This window comes from Vairimorpha necatrix, chromosome 5 (assembly GCF_036630325.1).
Source record: "Vairimorpha necatrix chromosome 5, complete sequence".
Taxonomy (NCBI): domain Eukaryota; kingdom Fungi; phylum Microsporidia; family Nosematidae; genus Vairimorpha; species Vairimorpha necatrix.
Genome location: NC_088820.1, coordinates 1,148,354 through 1,169,546, shown reverse-complemented (window position 1 = coordinate 1,169,546; position 21,193 = coordinate 1,148,354). Strand labels below are relative to the sequence as shown.

Genomic DNA, 21,193 nt, shown 5'->3' with positions numbered 1-21,193 from the left:
TTTATAAAAATACTGCATGCAAGAAATATTTGGTGAAAACATAATACCGAATTGAATTTAACTAAAAAATTTTAAGACGTTTATGAAGTAAAATAATACCATTTTAACCTTATTGCCAGAAAATTTATTACTTTATGTCTAACGAAAAATTAAAAATTATTAAATCGTTTTGCATTTATAATATATGTTTTAAAAAAGTTGATGCTATGAAATTTTTCAGATTTTATATAATCATTCAATCAGCAAATTTACAAGGTAAGTCCATTGCAAATGTAATAAATAATTTTAAAAATTAATTAACTAAATTTAAATAAATTCATTCTTTTTTCGACAAATAATCAACATGAAATATTATCTGATTCTGGAAAAATGTCTAAGATTTGAATTTAATATATGCAAGCAAATAGAATTACGTTAGACGCAAATGTTTTGAGAACAACATTTTACCATATAAGCTCCTTAAAGATAAAAATGTTATACATAAAATTTTATTTATAAACTTTCTTTTACAAAAAAAAACCACTCCATAAATACAATATCAACAAATGAATATGTTTTATCATTTTTGATCCATCTTCGGTTTAATAACTTATCTCTTACATCTTTAACGAGAAATTCACTAGCATGCTCTACATCATGTAACAATTTACCAATTTCATTAAATTTTGTTGTCTCAACAAACATTCTAAGTCTGAATCCTTGTAATTTATTAATTGTCAATCTCCCATTGAATTCCGAAAATCTTGTTAGAAATGAACCATGTTCCAAGTATCGATTATTGTAATTATGATTAGCAAATAACGTTTTAACAAAATTTTCGTTTCTTTTACAACACTTTAGGTTTTTTTGAAAGGAGTTACTATTTTTTATGACATCTTCATTGGGAATCTCTTCATCAAGTGACAGGATCCTATCATCAAATAGTTTTTGAATTAGACATTCTTTCATATGACATATATAGTAAAGCGCTTGTAACACACTGCTGAAAAGAGATATATTAATCCTTTTTTTATAAATGTGATGAGAACAATACTGATTGTACATATTATTAATAGTGGGCGAGTTTACATCGAGATATTTAAATGGCATTATTTCCTCGCCAGAAATTTGATCAGTATAAATAGTAGCAGAAATATACAAGCTCATTAATAAATAATAGCAATTATTTTTCTTGTTTAAAAACATTTGGGGCAAATTTAACGATTTTTTCATAGCAAAAATAAATTATTAGAAAAATAAAATGTTGTTACAAAAAGTATAGTTACATTTTTATTTTTTAAAAAATGATGATCAATTTTGATAAATTATATATATTAATACATGAACACATGCAATATACAGAAAAAGAATTATATATGTTTGTGTTCTGTTGCTTCTCTTTACAAATACATACCGAAAATTATTCCTTACGTTATGACTTAGGATAAAACTTGTCTGCTTTCACCGCGCGCATATCAATGAGCTTTGATAATAACGCATAACAGAAGCTTATATACAGACAAAATTTATAAAATGACTTTAGAAAGACTTATATGTCAATCAGACATTGGCTTTGCACTGATCAGCAGGGAGTATTCGAGGCACAATATGTGAATTGCAGAATGAACGCCGGGACCAACCAGAAGAGATTGTGAGTGTATCTTGTGAAAGGTAATTAATAAGTGAGACATTTTACCAAATTGATTATATCAGGTATATTTATGTTTTAAGATGTTTTTATATATTTTAATTTATTTATAATTGAATTATTAAAAAAAATCTTTTTATGCTATGATCAATATACAAAACAACTGTCATCAAACAAAGAGAATATATAATTAACACGCGGGGTTGATATTAAAATACTTTGTTTTATATTTAAAAAATTATGTATGCATAAAATAGCTTAAAATCTTAAAGAATTTCGTTTAAAAAATGCGAGTCAAAATAACTTAGTGGTGTTTATTTTGCCAAATAATAATGAAACAGAATCGGTCTTCATTTGATTATTTGCAATAACGTTTCTGGTTAATTAATTTGTATTTACGTTTTTTAAATAATGATTAATTGCTAAAAGAAAAATGAAAAATGTTTGATTTACTTCATAAATAAAATTTGTCTTGTATCTCATAAATAACTAATCATTATAGAAAGAAAAATTTTTTATAACATAATGAGCAAATTATTCTTTAAATATTACAGCATCAGCAATAATAGAAAATATTTAATATTACATAAATATGAAACGAAGTACATAGTTCATGGACACATTCTATATATATAAATTTGGAACATATGTATATTTAATAATTAGATAAATAAAATTACTTACAAATTACATTGAAGTTGGGCTTGGAAAGCAAAATATGTTATTAATAGCTTTTCTGAAAAAACTTACCATTTTAAGCATAAAATTGCTTTTGTAATTTTTTAATTATATAGTTAATGATTTTTTATAATATTTATATGGGTGAAGGATACTTTAGACCCCCCCCCTTTGAAGCGCTTCAATTTTTTTTTCGAACCCCAAAATTGAAGTGCAAAAAAAAAGAGGAGCAAGAAAGGGACAAAAATTTCTTATCACTTTAAACATTAAAAATAACAAATAAATATATGCTTTTATACAAAAATTAATTTTAGATTTAGTTATAATAATCATTTGAAGTATTGTGTCTTTTTTCGCCCTTCTTATTTTTTCAATTTTTTTTAATTGTTGGTTTATTATTAAAGTAGATTTTTGAAGAAAATCTACTTTAATAATAAACCAACAATTAAAATTATAAATATTATTTATAAAAGAAAATTTAAATAAATGTTCAACGATCTACACATATTGTTAAATCAAAAAATTTAATTTAAATATGTTAAGTTATAAAGAATTATATAGTTTTATGGTTATAATCTTTTTTTAAATTAAATTTCGTATACAAATATATATTTATTTGGTATTTTTACTGTTTGAAGATGCAAGTAATTTGAGTACTAATGATTGCTTCTCCTTTATTTTGCACTTCGTTTTTGGGGGTTCAAAATTATAAAGTGAACACTCTCAGAGGGGAGCGTTTTTGTCCCCAATTCTAAAAAATCAGAAGGGCAAAATTAGCTTATTGGTTTATATTATTGTAAAAACTTGTATTAAAATATAATTGTGTACATAAATATATATTTATTTTGTATTTTTTTTGTTTAAAGTGATAAGAAATTTTTGTCCCTTTCTTGCTCCTCTTTTTTTTTGCACTTCAATTTTGGGGTTCGAAAAAAAAATTGAAGCGCTTCAAAGGGGGGGGGTCTAAAGTACCCCACCTCCTATTTATATTATATTTAGAAAATTAAAAAAGTTAAATCGAAAGACAAACCTTTCACTTGATATGATCATTTTTTAAAAAATACAAAAAGAAAATTACACATGTGAGATACCATCTATCTTATTTACTAACATAAATTTCAGGAATTATGAGTTATCCCATAGATCTCATAGTAAAGAACTGCAATATCAATATCTTTTTCAATATTTTGCTGCATGAAAATCTTATCTACATATTTCTATCACTTAAAACAATTTGATGTCCGTTTTCAATTTATCTCTATATTAAAACAAAATTTTTAAATTTTTCTGTCTACCGTTCGCATATCAAAGAGCTCCGATTGAAACCCGAAACGAAAGCATATATAAACATGAGTCCTTAAAATGGCTTTAGGAAGCCTAACTATGTCATTAAGACATGGGCTTTATACCAAACAGAAAGGGCCATTCGAGGATCCGATATGTGGATTTCAGGAGGAACTCCAGAAAATGTCAGAAGAAATTGTGAGTATAGCTTGTGAAAAGTAATTAGCAAGCAAGATATTATGTTATTCGACAATAAATTATTTGTGTAAATTTTTCTATATGTAAAAATAAAAATATAACTACAGATACAATGGTCCTGCATCTGTGAAGGATTTTTAGGTCATATGCAAAAATCTCAGAAAGAATTTTAATTTGTTTACATACTCTAAAGAGGTTAATTGGAGTTTGCCTTGGTAATATTGAGATCTAATAATGTTTACAACTCAAGCTCGATAAAATTTTAGCTTTATTGTAAAACTTATGATCCAATTTATATCAAACATACATGCTTTTCGTGGTAATCATATTATATACAAAGCCATTACAAGATGCACGACGCAAGTTTAAACAGATCAGAACATGTTCCCTTGATTTACGAGTAGTTTATACAATAAAGATAACTAAAAGATTTTAATCTAAGTTATAAAAATGTTTAAAGATGAGGAACATATAAAAATAAATTATTGGCATTTTTTGTTCCATATTACAATCGATAAAGGTTAAGTTATTATTATATATTATTTTTTAAAAAAATTTATATTAGCATTTATATACAAAGATTTCCGAAATGTTTTGATGTTTTTTGTTCGGCTGTATGTGTTTTGTAGATACTTATTGCAAAATAGCTTTAATAAGTTTTTTTAAAAAAAATTAAATGGTAGTCCAAATATGTATCGATGTGTGTTCCTAAGATATTTATTTAATCAAAACGGTGTTTTTTCTAATATATATAAGTTCAAAAATAATATATTTATTTTATGAAGCCTTCATATATTACTGTATATTTACAGAAATAATTTTATATCTTTAAATGCTTAAAATACATACAATAGAAACAGTAAACTAAATGTGATGAGTAAAAGCAAATATTCATATATTTTTGTATGGGTGTTTAAAGTATCAACATGTTGTTTAAGTGTCTGTTTGGTTTTTATATATTCCAAATATATTTTTAAAAAATAAACAGACAACTCTGTGTCTAGGCCATAATTAATACTTCTATTAGCTTCTCTTAGACTCAAAAAGATCTCTTTTTTTTCTTCCTCATTAAGTAATTTTATATATTCCTCTATATTCATCGGGGGATAACGGAAATGTTTTTACTGACTTGTTATGATATATTTGACACTTAAAAAAAATATTTCTTACATATTTAAAAAAAGCATTTGTATTGTACTTCCGAATACTGAAGTAGGTTTATCAATTTGGATGACACTAAAATATTTGATATTAGAGTAATATCAATTTAAACCAAAAATAGATTAGTGATGAAAAAACACATGCTTAGAGACTTTAGTGGAACTATATATAAAACATTGTTTAAACAAACAGTCAATCCATACATTAAATATATTATCGTAAAAAATGATAGACATTTAATATCAACTTTACGTACTTAATAACTCATCAATGTTATCAGTTATAACTCCTCGTATGTTCATGCTAACACAATTCTCATATTCTTCTTTAGTAAAAACATCATATACATATTTATCGAGACATTCTGATAGTTTAGAGATATCCTCAGTTTTGAAAGACCTATAATTGAAAACTAGGCCCGATAATTTTATACCAGTGCAAAAAGGATTAATTATTTCATAATATTTATCTGTAAGAAGTAGAACTCTAGCATCAGGATGACGAGTCTTTATATAAAGAAGGACGTATGGCGAAAAGGAAGAAAAAACAATATCAGTAAAATTGTTTTTGTAGATTATTTTAAAGATAGAATCTACAAAAAATGGCACATCGTAGCCCACGTCGGCATCACTTTCGATGTCATGTTCATTGAATCCCGATAATTGTATTAAAGGATCCATGTTTATAGGATACTTTATTTCTAAATTTATACCTCCTTTGCCTTTGAGTGCTTGTAGTACTTGATTCAATGTAGGAGGGAAATCATTAGTCATTATAACTTTTTCTCCTTTTTCCGTATGGTGCTCTTTTGTCTCTTCGTCATAAATTAACGTATCATGGAAAATTACTGGAGTCTTTTTATACGCGAGTTGAACATCCATTTCTACCCATTTCACTTTCTTGAGAGCAAGTTCAAAGGACTCTATAGTGTTTTCCAATACATCGCCATTGTCCATGCCCAATCCCCTGTGTCCTACAACTCCTAAATTTTTTTCATTAGTAAACTGAAAGTCATAAAAATTTTCACGAGTTATTAAAATATTTGCGCTTCCTACGTTTACAGTTGCTTGCTCACTGTTTATTTCTTTATCATTAATAAAAATTTTTGAATCTGAGTTTCCTATAATCCTAACATTATTGAATAATACAGGAGCAACAATTCTTGTTTGCTGGTTTACCATTATAGTGATATCTTTAGATATATCGTAAATTTCAACTATCATAAAAGAAAACACTCTCCTCATATTAAAGGGTAGAGAAATAAAGTTAAATAAAAAACGGTATTTTAAAAAAAATTAATAAAGTTTTATTAATTTATTGATTTTTTTGTTATTTGAGAATGTTGAGCATTTTATTGATATATTCATTATATGTCCATCTTCAAACTTGTATAAAATTTTTAACGAATTTATTTGTCTTCTCTTTTTCATTTATTTTTAGTTTAAATTTTAAAAAACAGGATTTACGCAAACCAGATGCAATAAGTAGAGACTAAAATATGAAGATTAGAATTGCTCAGAAATCATCAAATTCTGTAAAATAGCTTAACGATGTTAAAGACCAGACATTGCATTGGAGTGCCGAAATATGCGATATAAATTGTATAGATTTTTTTACTTCAAATCATAAATATTGTTTAACAAACAAAGTGTCATTTTTTTGAATTCTAAGAGCTTTTATTAACAAGTTCTACCAATTTCTTTCTTACTGTTATTTAGAAACGTCATGTATTGCCGAAAAACTCTTTTACACTACTATTTCAAGATATATAACTACAAAGTACTTTTTTATATTGTACATTTGCTATTTATGTAAAATTATACATAACGCTCTGTTGTTGTAAGAATCAATGGTTTTTTAACAAAAGAAACACCAATAATATCAATTTAATAACGGTTAATTAATATCTAACCCCTTTTAATTTTTAAAATTTGTAAGTAAACCAATTAGAGATATTTATAAAATTGTCTTTTAATAAAAGTACATGAGTTTATATTAGAGACAAATTTTTTAAACATTTGTATTAGACAAAATATGCAGTTTTTTGGTACCATTTTTTATACATAAGAAACATGATTAAAGTACTTTTAAATTATTATATTTACCATATAAAGACACTAAAAAATATTTTACAAAATATTAATTTTTTTATAATTTTTGAGGGATGAAAAATAATTTTGATGTTATCGACTATCCTTTAAAAATCAGAGAAAATACAAAACTAATATTTCATTACAATAAATATAAAATAGAATTTAGAATTATGGATACGCTAGATTCTAAAAAGATTTATGCCACAAAAAAAAGAAACACTGATTTATTACTACTATTAAACATAGAAGATAATAATGTAAACATTATTGGTCATACAACAAATTTATACGAGTTCGAAGGACCTCTCGATTTTTATATTGATAATACAGATTTCCTAGCGTTTAAAAATAAATTAGGTAATGTTTTCATAGACGGTAATATTACAAATTTACTTGATACAAGTCAAATAACAATTGAAAAGTTTCCACCATACTATCCACCGATTATTAATCATTATGAAATGACACCAAAAATACTTACGATAACAAAAAACACAATATTATATAAAAATAAAACAGAAAGTGTAAGAGTTTATTATAATGATAAAATTCCGGTAAGTCCGCTGTATAACGAAGAAGTAGACGAAGACATTAGCCATTTTATAAATAGTTTGCCGTGCTTAATACTGCCATTTTCTGTAATTAAAGCATTATTTCAAGAATATAAAAAATCAAAAAAATTGAATATAGCAGCTGAAAAAATTAAAACTATTATATCAATGTTTAGATATTATGTAATGGATGGTCCATTTAGAAATTGCTGGGTTTCATTTGGATATGATCCGAAAATTGACAAAAAAAATTATAAATATCAATTAATAGATTTACGATCAGAGGGTGCTTTCTTTCACTTATTTGAAAAAGACTTAATTATTAAAGAAGTTGAAAAAAACATGGACTGGTACGTAAAAGAAGATTGTGACTTTAAAAATGGATTTTTTAAAAAAACACTCATGCAGCTTATTCTGTACCATAATCATGTTAAATTTGAAAACTCTTCCGAGGAAAAAGAATATTTTGATATTTTAGAATAAAAAATATTTGCTATCTATCTTTAAATTAAAAAATGGTTTAACTTCATTTTATACACTGTGTATAAAAAATTTAAATATTTCGAAGTCATTGACTATGGTAATAGTTTTTACTTACATATTACATAAAATAAAGCATCTTTTAATGTTCATTGTGAGTATAAATTTGTCTTTTTTATAAAACCTAAAATCTTTGTGAAAATTTTTATTTTCACGCAAACAATGACGTGTTTGTTCTTTTTGTTTACATAACACACAAAAACTTAATTAAATATTTTATTCACATGGTACGTCAAAATAGCTATAGAATTCTTTAGAATGAGTTTCATTATTGAATAACAATCTAGAAATAGTAAAATTTTCCATATTCAAAACATCGACTTTGCCATCATGTTCGATATAATACAATTTAAAATTATCTAAAGAAGATTCAATATTATATTTACCACATTTAAGAGAGAATACTAATTGATTATCTTTATCTCTACTTATTCTTACTATTGCTTTATCTTGATAAATATAATCAGTTCCATTATAAATATAAGATTCGATCTCGGCTTTAAATTGATGATCGTGGTGATTATTACAAAATTCTTCATCTGCATCTTCATCAATAAAATTAGGATTACATGTATATGGTATAACGTCATTCTCATAATTCAAATATTCTGTATAAGCAGCAAAAATTCTTCTATTATATTCTCCAACTTCTTCTCTGGTCGGGCCAGAATCAAAAACTGTTCTTGGTTTTTTTGGAGGTTCCAAAAATGGCCATGTAAAATCTTCATTATCAAAGTTCGTTTCAACGACTTTTCGTTTTTTATATGTCGGAATTGTATACGGACATTCATAATCATAATACTGTACAAGGAATTTGTAGATCTCGGTTTCTGAGCAAACATGATTACTGTTTTTTTTCTTAAAATTTTTAAATTGGATAGACTTATTTTTTAACAAATTAAATTCGTCGCTGTCGGAACTTTGAATGTGGTGCGAAATATTAGCATTGTTTTCGATGGAATTTTTGTCTACTTTAAAGTATGTATTATCTTCTTTGATATTTTTTTTCATACATTTTCTATAAAATTCAAACAATTCTGTAATTGGCTTATTTTCTTCAACAAATTCGTTGGCTTTTTGTAAAAAAGCTTTGTTAAGATCAGTTATGAAATTTCGATCCATTGTAAAGGGGAAAAAATTAATGAAAAATTAAATAAAAAACGACATCATATTTAAAATAATAAAATCTATAAAATAAATTAGTATGGAATTTTATTGTAAACATTTTTGATTTTTTAATTTTTCAACGGAAAATCAAAAATTAATTAAATTTTTTATGATCAGTTGTAAATATTGAGATATGTCGGTTTTCTTTTTTTGCTCCTCCATCCATTGAAGACAACAAAAAGATTATCAACATATAAAAATTGATCATAATTTTACACCGTTATTTTCGATATGAAAATAAAACGTCAAAAATCTCATAACGGTTTTTTTACAAAAGACAAATATTTAATGAACACTTTACATTTAAAATTTATTAACAATTTGTTTAATCACAACTACTTTTACCATTTTTATAAACAAAAATATTATATACAAATCCATACATCACATAATATTTTAATGTTTCTTAAAAACCACAACAGTATAATGAATATATTAAGCACAACAATATTTAAAAAATATAAAATTAGAACAGAAAAATAAATTTAGTTAAGCAATTCATAAATTTCCCCTCTTTCATCCATTGATGTTAAAATATCACATCCTCCAATGAATTCACCATTCACAAACATTTGTGGAAAAGTGGGCCAATCATTCATTTCTTTCAATTTTTCTCTTACTTCTTCATTCATTAAAATATCATAGTAAACGACATCTTCCAAGTTCACTCCAGCTTTTTTTAATATACTAACGACTTTTCTACTAAATTGACAATAAGGATTTTCTATTTCACCCTTCATAAAAAGTACTATTTTAGCACTATTTATTATTCTCGTTATTTCGTTTCTTAATAAATTGTCTTTGTTTAATTTCAAATCTTGTAGATTTTCTTTATCAAGATAAACAACTTGCTTGTAGTACATGAGAGCAGGGATGCTATTCAATTTGTATTTTTCCATAACAATCTCTTTAAATTCTTGGTTTCTTACATTTATTAATTTTATATTGTCATCTATTTCATGAGGCAACTCATTTTCATAAAATAGTACCTTGTTTGAATAGTCAATTTCATAGAAAACATTCTTTTCCTTGTTGTATTCCATTAAAGGGCATAATTTATGTATTACAATGAATATTTAACGGGTTAAGTAAAATACATTGCTTTTAGATGATTTACATTAATACGAAAGGACTCAATACCATTCAAAACAAGTTAATAATAGCTATACGATGACTAAACTTTAAAACAAAAATGAAAATATTTTTAATAAAAATCAACACATTGACTATTTATGTAATACATTTTATCAAAAAAATGGACATGCAACTATTTCTAATATTAAAAAATAAATTAGAAATTTGTTTTGCACTAAATCATGTGTATATTCGAGCTATAACAATCAAAAAAATTTACATTTTTTTAATCAGCAACAGTTTATAATTTTTTTATTGTAAGGTAGAATCAGATTATTAAACAAATCTAAATTGGGAAGTTTTATAACACACAATAAATTTTTAATCAGGCCGTAAATTAATCTTATAACTTTTTTCGTAATTTATAAAAATAAACAGGTCGCACTTATTTTGATCTTTCAGCTGATTGTATAAACTAGGAAGATATTATATTGGTGATAAATTTGTTTATTCTGATCTTTGACGTTGTTAAACTAATGTATACCACCCCTAATCTAAAGATTTAGTGAATGTTTAAAAAAAAATATATAACATTATTGGTAACTTTGTTTCTATTGTTCAAATGATTTTGGCACAATGTAGTGATAATTAAAACGATAAAAATTTTTTTTATAACAAAGAGTCATTAAAATTTTCCCCCGGTAAAGTAGTATCTATGTATAATAGTGTAAATAAACGTTTGTAAATTTTTAAGAATATTGCAAAGAATTGTTGACTTGAATGTTTGAATCATCGGTTACTGTATATACATTTGTGGGCATGAAGAAAAGGATAACGCCAAACATATATAAGCCTTTCATATTTTGTGTAGTATTGAATGACCACTTAATGAGATATAATTAAATTACACCAAATTACCGCGATGTCTTTTTATATTCCATATTATCTAGTAACAATACCATACATCCATATAGATGTAAATTCAACACAAAAAAGTTCACTTTGAAATTTAGGTTGTGTAATTATTGTTCAACTAAATTTAAAAACTCGGATTTTATCATAAATGTTTTTTGATAAGTATTACAATGTTATTTTAATTTTTATGGTGAGATCTACAATGTTTAAATTAATAATATAATTAAAAAAATTTATAAAGAAATATTTACTTTATTACTAAATAATAAACTATTGAACAAAGGGAATAAAATATTCTAAATATGTGAACGTAAGAGAATCAATGATAAATTTGCTAGTTTTTGAATCTTTAATAATGAAATAAAAAAGAGGTTTTCTGCGGTTAAAATGCACCCAACGTTATATTTGAAATTCTATGACAAATAATACAATAATATTTATATACAACTACCTAACATATTTTATCTAGTATTAAAAATGAATAAACATCCACAATCCGAAAAATTAAATGTAATATATCGTAGTCAAAACCTCATTAAGTAAATGGTAAAATAGCAAACTAAGATGCATAGGAACTTTACAATTATATTGAACTTAATTTTATTGCCTTGTTTTTTTAGTAACTAAGTACCAAGAATATTAATAATGTGTACAAAAAGATACCTGTTTTTCGTACATTAGTTTGCTTGACGATAACTAGATCTTTTTTAGATTTTTTAAATCGTTATCTATTAGATAGTATTATCAATTTAAATATCTCAAGTATTAATAGTTAATTAAATACATAGTAAAGGATCCGTAAAGCCGTATTTACTTTTACATAACTGTGATGTACATGACTACATCACATAGACAACTGTCAAAACGATCAGCTGTCAAACATCTTAAACGGCATGTAATGATGAGTCACACAAACAAACAAACAAACGAAAGTTGGATGGTCGTTACTACATTCGTAAGTACGCCAATGTTTGTGTTTAGCGTTGACAACAATTAATAAATTAAAAATAAACTATAAAAGAAAGTCTGTCTGTGAAGGGTATGGTATATATGGAGTATAAGAGAAATAGAGAAACCATCAATAAATTATATAATATTAAAAATTATTTAGAAAGCTATTATAAATATAGCAAAGTCCCGTCTATACAGGACAATAACTAATCTATCTAAAAATTTTAACTTTATTCGAATATTTATTTCTTATGATAATAAATACCTTTACATGTATGCTAATATATTTAAAATGATTATAACAATTAGTAAATTGAAAAAATTTTGTACCAATAGGAAAATTATTGGTTTAATGAAACATCAATTAAATATGAGACTCACAACTGAATGACCAATACTGATTTAATTTTTATCTCATAGCAATTACAAATAATTTGTATGTAGAAATTTATTCCGACAGAAAATAGAGATTTTTTTAATAAATACCGTTTTATTCATTAAACAAAATATAAATACATGTAACTTAACCAAAAAACTTTTGATTATAGAACTAACTTTTTATTGTAAAATCAATTTAATTTAAATATTTTAAATAAGTATAATAATAGGTAAATTTTGAACTCTGACACACTTAGTCATTATTATTGAATAAGAAAGCTTTAATTCTAAACATTAAAATAAGGAGAAAACTTAAAGGAGTAAAAATATAAAAAGAGTAAATTTAATTAAATAAATGCAAGATAAAAGTATTGAATCAAATAACGGCAATATGAATGTCGAGGAAAAAGTAGTAGATACTACGAAATATGATGGATTAAAATATATTGATGAATGGATAAGTTACAACAACAATAAGGTCAATTCGGATTCTACAATAGAATCTAGTGAATATGAAGAGGATACTGCATTTGAATCTTTATTAGACGCCTATATATTAGAAAAAAATCCATATGCTGAATCCGTTAAAAATCTAAATAAATATATTGAAAACAAGAAACTAATAGATCATGAAGAACCAAGTAACGAAAATGATAGTATAGATTTGTGTAACGAACACAATTTAGTAGATTCTGAATGTGTTGATGCAAATAGCGATTACGATGAATTAAATATAAATGAAAAAACCCAAGTAACTATACATAATAATGGGTATGAAGACGCAGATAGAGGAGAAGAAATCGAGTCAAGGCCTTTTAACATACTAATAACTAAAATTGACGCACCAATATCTTGTAAAAAAGTATTTCTGAAAAGTTATCCAGATGATAGTTATTATGATAATTCATCAATGCCTATAAGTACCTTTGGTCTAATAAGCGAAGCTAAAACAAGAACTATACAACAGAATAAGAGACCTGATACTAATGTTCCTTTAAGAAGATTTGTTATTGAAAAGAACCCTGGCCTTATACATATAAAAGATATATTGACATTTAACGACATGAAATTTAAGACAGTAATTGGTAAAGTCCATAAAATGTGCAGTAAGGGGTACTACACAGACAATTGGATATCATTCAAAGAGAATTTAATAACAGTTTATAAATCAAAAATACAAAAAAAGAGTAAAAATATCGTAATGAACGAAAGTTCTGGAGATTTACAACATCCGGAAGACTTTGACGCATTTCTAGCTAAAAAATATACAATTGATATATTTCAAAGTCCGTTATACATTTGTAAGAAGAAATTAAAATGCAAAATGTTTAAATTCTGCTCTATGCCAATTCCTGAAGATGAAGATTTAGTTGATATATCTGACAAAATAATAACAAATATCAAGGAGACACCTAATGGGTACACCATGTTCTTAAGAAAAGATTCTAGATCAGCCGAATTTGAGCTCGATTCGCTTCACATAGCGTTTAAAACTTGTGATGGATTTCATTTTTTCAAGTTTGACAGTTTAACTGATTATCTCAAATGGAATGTAATCTATAAATTTAGAATGAGTAAAATACAACTGGAAATAGGATAACTAAAATAAAAAAGTTGAGTTATAAAAATTTTAATTTCTAATTATTTAATTATATTGATTTTTTTATACTTTAATAAAAAAGTAAATCCTAATCCTAATAAAAAGAAAAATGATACAACATACCAGACTGTTATATCATTATTGACATATTTTGTTTGTTCAATTTCATTGTTTTTAGGAATTATCTTTTCTGTTACTGTGTATTCGATTTTTTTTCGTCCACCATTTTGACGGACACGCTTAGAAACAAAAATGAGATCTCTATAATTGTCAAAATCAATATTCCTATTCCTAAAATTTGTTTCAAATTGTTCACTGATAGCAGGCAGTACGTCTACTAATTCATTTCTTAAAATTTTTTTGAGTTCGTGGTTAGAAACGTTTAGTCTATCATAAGTAACAACGGGCCTCAACTTACTTGCATGATGAGCATGTTTTCTTGTAATTATAAATGGAATAACAGACAAAAGAATGAAAAGCATTTTGTTTATTTATATATCTTTCTTTATATCCCAAACAATCATAATATTTACAATTGTGTCAGTTGATTTTGCCTATTATTGGACACGGACATCAGACTTGTGAACATATTAATTTTGTATAAGTTTGATTTTTGGACATACAATAATGAAACATGAACATGTTTCGCACTCAATACGATCGTGGACTAAGTTCGATCTATCAAAATAAGTACCACATCGACAAATGAGCGTATCGACATCTTCAATAAAACATTGTAAATAGAAATTATCATCCAATAAATTATTCTTGTATTTATTATAAGCCTTCCTTATTTCATAGTATTGATCAAGTGTGTTCTTTTTAGATCTGTCTGGATGCAGTTCTATAATTTTTTTTTTGTAAGATTTTTCTAATAAATCTTCAGAGCAATCATATGGTAGTTTAAGTAAAAAATGTATTGACATTTACGGGGGTGTAAGAAAGATTATTGTAAACTAGTGGTGTGATTCACTGGAATATTTAAAGATCTTCCAAAAGGATTTAAAAACCATGTCATGTTTAAAATTTTTATAAAATTAATATTTTATTGTTATTTTTGGGTTCTTTTCTTTAAAATTTTTAAAAATTTCATTAGTTTCTATTATTTTTTGTACAGTCAAATTTTCGCTAAATTTTTTTACAAAATTAGAAATTTGACTTGCCAATTTCGAATCAGAGATTTCACTCAAGACATGAGACATAGAAGAATTAATAATACTCTGATTTATAATATATGAACTAATTTTATCAAAATTGTCAATAAAAAAACTTATTATCATTTTTTGATGACTTATATTTTTACTTAATCCAAAATAATAGTAACTTATGTCTTGTCTGTCTAACTCGCTATACAAATTTAAGACTTTTTTTATATTGTCGACATTTTGCGCAGCTCCAAGTGCTCTCATGGCCATAATTCTTATATTTGATAAAATGGAATTTTTAGCAATATTGATCACATCGTCAAGGTTGTCATCGACCACAGAGACCATCATCGGGTAAATATAATCCGGGCAAATATTTTTTTCGCCTGTTTTGAAGTCAATAAAAAGTTTTTTCAATTTGTCTTTGATATTTTGATTACCTACAAATAATGCATTAGATACGATCAAGCTATTGAACAATTTAGCGGTAATATCTTCACTATTTTTTTCTAGATCTATTTCTAAGATATATGGCTCAATAATATTTTTTATAGCTTTTTTTATACTTTCAATTATTTTTTTATCTTCATAATAAATCCTACATAGCTTTCTTAGACCAGACAATATGGAATTTAGAGTCTCGTAATCGTAATCAATAGACGAAGAAGTCAAGAAATTCACTACCCAATTTATATCGACATAATTCGCATACGCTAGTGCAAATAAGTCATTTATAATATTAAGTCTTTCTTTGTTATTATCAAATTTTTTAAAAATTCTTTCAAATGTCCGCTGGCCGTAAAGAACTCTGTAAAAGCCGACGTTAGAAATGTTTAATTTATAAATATCACTAGTCATGGGAATTTTTATACTTTGATTATCTAAAATCAAAGTCTTTGGATTTTCATTTTCAAATTTTATTGTTATCGGCACAATCCAAAGTTTATTTTCGTCTTTTTTCTCTCCAGATAAAAATCTTTTTTGGCTAATTATCAAGTTTTTATCTTTTTCTTCTACTTTTATCAAAGGAAATCCTTTTTGGTTTAGCCAAGATTGTGCCATTTTTGTTGTTACTTGAGAATTATATTGAAAACCAAAAAAATCATCAGACTCGGAGTTAGAATATTTAAAATGATTCAAATAATTTTGTATTCCTTTTCTAAAATTTTTATGACCTACGTAATTTTCTATCATTCTTATTAATGAAGCACCTTTGTTATATGAAATTTTATCAAAAATTTGATTAATTTCATTTGGATCTTGAACTTCCACGGCAATAGGATGTGAACTGTGTAGAGCATCGTATTCCATTCCATCTTCGAGTGTCGAATTTACGAAATTAGTCCAAATATCGAAATCGATAATGGATTTTGGCAAATTATGAAAAGCCATGACAGATGCCCAAGTCGCGAATCCTTCATTAAGCCACAAATCATTCCACCAATTCATTGTTACAAAATTACCAAACCACATGTGAGCCAATTCATGACAAACTGTCTCAATGACATTTAATTTAGAAGCTACCGCGTCAGTTTTCGGATTAAATAATAAAGACGTCTTTCTAAAAGTGACCAGTCCCCAGTTTTCCATAGCTCCCATGGCGAATTCTGGTATTGCAACCAGATCGAGTTTAGGAAATGGATAATTTATTTGAAAATAATCTTGAAAGAAGTCAAGAGTAAATTTCGCCACGTCTAAAGCCAATTTTCCGTTTTTAATATCAGATTTGTCTGCGTATACGGCGATGGGTATGTTAGTGGAAGTTGATGCTTGAATGTATTCCAATTGGCCTACTACAAATGCGACAAGATATGTTGACATAGGTTTGGTATAATTAAATAAATATGAATTTCCTTCTTTTTTATCCAAAGATGAATTTGACAAGACTGTATGATTTTCAGGAGCTTTAATTGTTATTGAGAAAGTTGCCTTCATGTCTGGCTGATCAAAGCAAGGAAATGCCTTCCTTGCTGAGGTTGGTTCGAATTGTGTGGAATAAAGCGGCTTGCCGTTGTAACTGCTTTTATAAATTCCATCCATTTCGTCTGAATATTTCCCATGAAAATTAAATGTTAACTTGTAAGTTTCGTCTTTTCTAAGTGGCTCTGCAAGAGAAATTTTTAGCAGATCGTCTTTAATTGTAAATTCTTTGACTTTGACCTCGTCTTTGTTTTCTACTTTAACTGATTGAATATTCAAATCTTTCGCATTTAAAATTATATTGTTCGTGTCTCTTGAAGTTTTTACAGTGGCGACAGTTGAACCTTCGAATTTTTCTGGCGTTATATTAAATTTTAAATCGTAGTGAATTGGAATTATTTCTTTGTCTAGTCTCTTTTTAGTTTTATTAGTGTAAATACAACTTAATAAAAATAGAAAATTCATTTTGTTTAGAAGTGTCATTTTTTTTATTGTCTATTTTGTTTTGTTTTATATCAAATTCTACTTCATAGATTAAATGTTTCAAGATGTTTTTATAGATGAATTATTATGTGCTTAGTTTTATTAATAAACTTATTATTTATGGTATATCAGAAAAACATTTTATTCGTATCATTTTGCTTTGTCCGTTTTTAATTAATTTTTTAAGATTATTTAAATTTTTTTTTTAAAAAAAGAATATGTTTTTCTTGAGCTTTAAAGGGTTCAATTTCTTTTGAAAGAACATCAAACATTTTCGCCTTTTTTTTCTTTTGAAATTTTTTCGACCCCCAAATGGCCATTACTTTTGCTAAAAAAATAATACCAAAATCCACAGTCATTAAAAGAAAGACTGTGAAATCTCCCAATCCACTTTTGCAGTCTCTTGCCGATTTCTACATTAAAGTAGCAAAGAACTGTTCAAACGATGACATCAAGAGAATAGCCAAGCGTCTTACAATGTCAAACAAAGATCGTCCAGTTGTACGCGTCTCCGAGATCGTCAAGTCTCTAAATGAAGACAGTGACAAAGTGGCCGTTGTTGTCGGGAAAGTTTTAGATGATGAAAGGCTTGTTACTTTACCACCTATGAGGATCGTAGCATTAGACTGGTCCAAATCTGTACAAGAAAAAGTAGAAAGATCTAGTGGAAAGTTCTTTACTTTAGATCAATTATTTAAAATTTGCTCAGATCTCAACAATATGGTTTTAATTCAAGGAGACAGAATGAAGAGAAAGAGCGCTAAATATTGGGGAAAATCTCCTGGTCAGAAAGGATCTACAACTTTACCAAGAGCTAATAAGAAGCAACGTGGTGGAGAGAAGAGAATTAGAATGAAAGGAAGAAAGGCATCTAATAAAAAATCAGAAAATTAAACAAAACTTTAATTTATATTTAGTATTGAAATGTAACTGTAAATTAACAAATTTTTTTGCAATATAATAAATGTCTGATTTTGTTTACTAAATACAACAAATTATTAAAGTTAAATGTTTTAATTTAATATAAATGAATGTCTTCTAAATAAGAATTATAACTTTCATATACTCTAACTTTCCCATTAGATAGCCCAATGATCTTATCAAATTTGGGCAATTCTTCTTGATTGTGTAAAATTGCGAGACAAGTTTTGAATTTTAATAAAGTAAAAATGTAATCTACTAACTCCCTTTGACCAGACGTGTCCAAATTGGATGTGTGTTCATCAAAGATAAAAATGTCTGCATTCTTTATAACTCCCCTTATAAAACTAAGTCTCTGTTTTTGTCCTCCACTTAGGTACTTGCCCATTTCCCCGCATTCAGTTTCATATCCATCAGGCAACTCTGAAAATATTTTATGAGATCCAAAATCTTTGCAAATTTGGATAATTTTTTCATTCGTAACATCTTCCTTGCCATATTTAATATTCTCAAGAATAGTGCCTTCTTTTATACCAGGATTCTGAGGAATATAAGAAATTATTTGCCTTTGATCATATTTGGAAATATTACTCATTTCCATATCGTCAATACGAATACTTCCCTTGTAGTCCCTCATTCTTAGTAAAACATTAAACAAAGTTGACTTACCACTGCCATTTTTACCCACTATCGCTACTTTTTCACCTTTAAAAATCGTCAAATTAACATTAGAACATATTTTTATGTCTTTTATATAAAAAGATACCCTTTTTAATACTATAGATCTTTTAAAAGTGTCTATAGGCAGGCCTTTATATTCTTCGTCTAATTTGGCTTCTACTATTCTGGAATCAGAAATATCAGTCAAATATCTTGTGATTTTTAATGAATCTTGAGTTATTTTGGCTATTTTAGATTTAACTTCTAAAAATATTTTATTATATAACGAATATTTCCCGGCCGCACTTAGTTCGACGAAAAAAATTTTACACATCCCTAAATATAAAATCAGACCATTGGGAATAACCAGTGCTATTTTCTGTATTAATTCAGCAAATGTGGTTAAACAATCAAATACTATACTTTTATCTTGTACTACTTCCAGTTTTTTATCTAAATTTTTTATTTCTAATTTTTCATTTGTATATGACTTGATGACGTCATAATTAGTTAAAATGCCATAGCATGTGTTTGAGACTAAATTATAAGCTTGATTAAACTTCAATCTAAAAGATACTCTCATTTTCATGATATAATAAATTATTATTAAATAAAAAACGAACATTGCGACATTTGAATAAAATAATCTTTTTTCTATGTCAGTAAACATTTTACTAAATGCTACAAAAACATATATAAAATCGTGTAATACGCTTGTAATTAATAATCTAATAAATTCTTCTATTGCTATTAATCTTCTTTGTATTATAGCGTGTATCTGTCCAGACCCGAGAGAGTGAAATTTGTCGTAATTAACTAAGACATATTCATTAGTAAATGCGCAAAAGGCTTGTCTTAGAACAGAAGAAATAAAGAACGCAACAATAACATCATTTAACATAATTAAAATATAATGAAAAAAGGGGGCAGACATGTACCTAATCATCAAATTGAAAGCACTTTCAGACTTCAAATCACATACAAAATATTTTTCTATGTCTGTTATAACTTCCAATACTACAATTCCGAATGTAGCAGCTGCTACTGATAATAATATTATTGGAACTAATACTATTTTAAATAATGGATTATGGTAAATGAAATTTAAAGTGTACTTTATAGACTGTTGATAAGTCAAGGTCTTATGGTCTTCATTCATAAAGGGGTACAGATGTTTTCATTTTTAAAAAATTATCAGAAAATTTTAAAATTAATATTAAACTAAATTAAACAAAATTAAGCATTTTAAAATTAAATATTTTTTCCCGCCAATTTATTGTTTATTGTTTTCTATAACGAATTATGAAATACTTAATCATTTTCTCAAATTAGTAAATAAAACAGTTGGATTCTGCTTTTATTAATACCAAAAAGCGTAAGACTTTGATCACATGATCAAAGTCATATACAATATACATGACATTAAAATGGATGGGCGACAGTTGGACATATTGAGAGTTTGACATTTTTTAAAATTATAAAACGTAAAAATTTACCCTCATATAAGCTTAAGAAGAGTTTTAAAGAAATCGTGTCTGTAAATTATAGCATTAAATTGTACTATTTAATTTAGTGACTAGTTTGTTGCTTTTATAAACAAAAAGCAGAAAATTATAAAAATAGCCTTATTCTATAAAACAAACATTACAAAAGGGGAGTAGAAATATTTTTTCTCCTTTTCTTTTGATTTGAATATTTATATGTAAAAATCAAGGGCTATTATAAACACTATTAAATCCAATATGACGAGGCTAAATACTTTTCGAATTGACCGTTGACATGTCAAATGTGTCTTTCAATATATTAATTTTATATTAAATTCAGTTTAACGGCTTTTATAAATTAAA

The 21,193-nt window shown here is 26.2% G+C and overlaps 11 protein-coding genes across 11 annotated transcripts; 3 read left to right on the top strand and 8 right to left on the bottom strand.

The window, feature by feature from the left end:
• Positions 1-492: 492 nt before the first annotated feature.
• On the bottom strand, positions 493-1,185 carry VNE69_05254 (uncharacterized protein; the record flags this gene model as incomplete). The annotated part of the gene is made up of 1 exon (XM_065473738.1): positions 493-1,185. The coding sequence occupies one exon, from the start codon at positions 1,183-1,185 to the stop codon at positions 493-495; it is 693 nt and encodes a 230-aa protein (XP_065329810.1).
• A 4,011-nt stretch (positions 1,186-5,196) lies between these two features.
• Positions 5,197-6,192, bottom strand: VNE69_05253 (glycerophosphoryldiester phosphodiesterase; the record flags this gene model as incomplete). Its single annotated transcript, XM_065473737.1, has 1 exon — positions 5,197-6,192. The coding sequence occupies one exon, from the start codon at positions 6,190-6,192 to the stop codon at positions 5,197-5,199; it is 996 nt and encodes a 331-aa protein (XP_065329809.1).
• A 920-nt stretch (positions 6,193-7,112) lies between these two features.
• Positions 7,113-8,075, top strand: VNE69_05252 (transcription factor tau; the record flags this gene model as incomplete). Its single annotated transcript, XM_065473736.1, has 1 exon — positions 7,113-8,075. One exon carries the CDS (start codon positions 7,113-7,115, stop codon positions 8,073-8,075), a length of 963 nt encoding a protein of 320 aa, XP_065329808.1.
• Positions 8,076-8,348: 273 nt separating this feature from the next.
• On the bottom strand, positions 8,349-9,254 carry VNE69_05251 (Ran-specific GTPase-activating protein; the record flags this gene model as incomplete). The annotated part of the gene is made up of 1 exon (XM_065473735.1): positions 8,349-9,254. The coding sequence occupies one exon, from the start codon at positions 9,252-9,254 to the stop codon at positions 8,349-8,351; it is 906 nt and encodes a 301-aa protein (XP_065329807.1).
• A 530-nt stretch (positions 9,255-9,784) lies between these two features.
• Positions 9,785-10,342, bottom strand: VNE69_05250 (glutaredoxin-3 (GRX3); the record flags this gene model as incomplete). The annotated part of the gene is made up of 1 exon (XM_065473734.1): positions 9,785-10,342. One exon carries the CDS (start codon positions 10,340-10,342, stop codon positions 9,785-9,787), a length of 558 nt encoding a protein of 185 aa, XP_065329806.1.
• A 2,630-nt stretch (positions 10,343-12,972) lies between these two features.
• Positions 12,973-14,217, top strand: VNE69_05249 (uncharacterized protein; the record flags this gene model as incomplete). The annotated part of the gene is made up of 1 exon (XM_065473733.1): positions 12,973-14,217. The coding sequence occupies one exon, from the start codon at positions 12,973-12,975 to the stop codon at positions 14,215-14,217; it is 1,245 nt and encodes a 414-aa protein (XP_065329805.1).
• Positions 14,218-14,258: 41 nt separating this feature from the next.
• VNE69_05248 (putative SP-containing membrane protein) lies at positions 14,259-14,699 on the bottom strand (the record flags this gene model as incomplete). The annotated part of the gene is made up of 1 exon (XM_065473732.1): positions 14,259-14,699. One exon carries the CDS (start codon positions 14,697-14,699, stop codon positions 14,259-14,261), a length of 441 nt encoding a protein of 146 aa, XP_065329804.1.
• Positions 14,700-14,807: 108 nt separating this feature from the next.
• Positions 14,808-15,143, bottom strand: VNE69_05247 (uncharacterized protein; the record flags this gene model as incomplete). Its single annotated transcript, XM_065473731.1, has 1 exon — positions 14,808-15,143. The coding sequence occupies one exon, from the start codon at positions 15,141-15,143 to the stop codon at positions 14,808-14,810; it is 336 nt and encodes a 111-aa protein (XP_065329803.1).
• A 111-nt stretch (positions 15,144-15,254) lies between these two features.
• VNE69_05246 (endoplasmic reticulum aminopeptidase 1) lies at positions 15,255-17,747 on the bottom strand (the record flags this gene model as incomplete). Its single annotated transcript, XM_065473730.1, has 1 exon — positions 15,255-17,747. One exon carries the CDS (start codon positions 17,745-17,747, stop codon positions 15,255-15,257), a length of 2,493 nt encoding a protein of 830 aa, XP_065329802.1.
• A 330-nt stretch (positions 17,748-18,077) lies between these two features.
• VNE69_05245 (ribosomal protein eL18) lies at positions 18,078-18,659 on the top strand (the record flags this gene model as incomplete). Its single annotated transcript, XM_065473729.1, has 1 exon — positions 18,078-18,659. One exon carries the CDS (start codon positions 18,078-18,080, stop codon positions 18,657-18,659), a length of 582 nt encoding a protein of 193 aa, XP_065329801.1.
• Positions 18,660-18,783: 124 nt separating this feature from the next.
• Positions 18,784-20,505, bottom strand: VNE69_05244 (ABC transporter (ATM1); the record flags this gene model as incomplete). Its single annotated transcript, XM_065473728.1, has 1 exon — positions 18,784-20,505. The coding sequence occupies one exon, from the start codon at positions 20,503-20,505 to the stop codon at positions 18,784-18,786; it is 1,722 nt and encodes a 573-aa protein (XP_065329800.1).
• Positions 20,506-21,193: the final 688 nt, after the last annotated feature.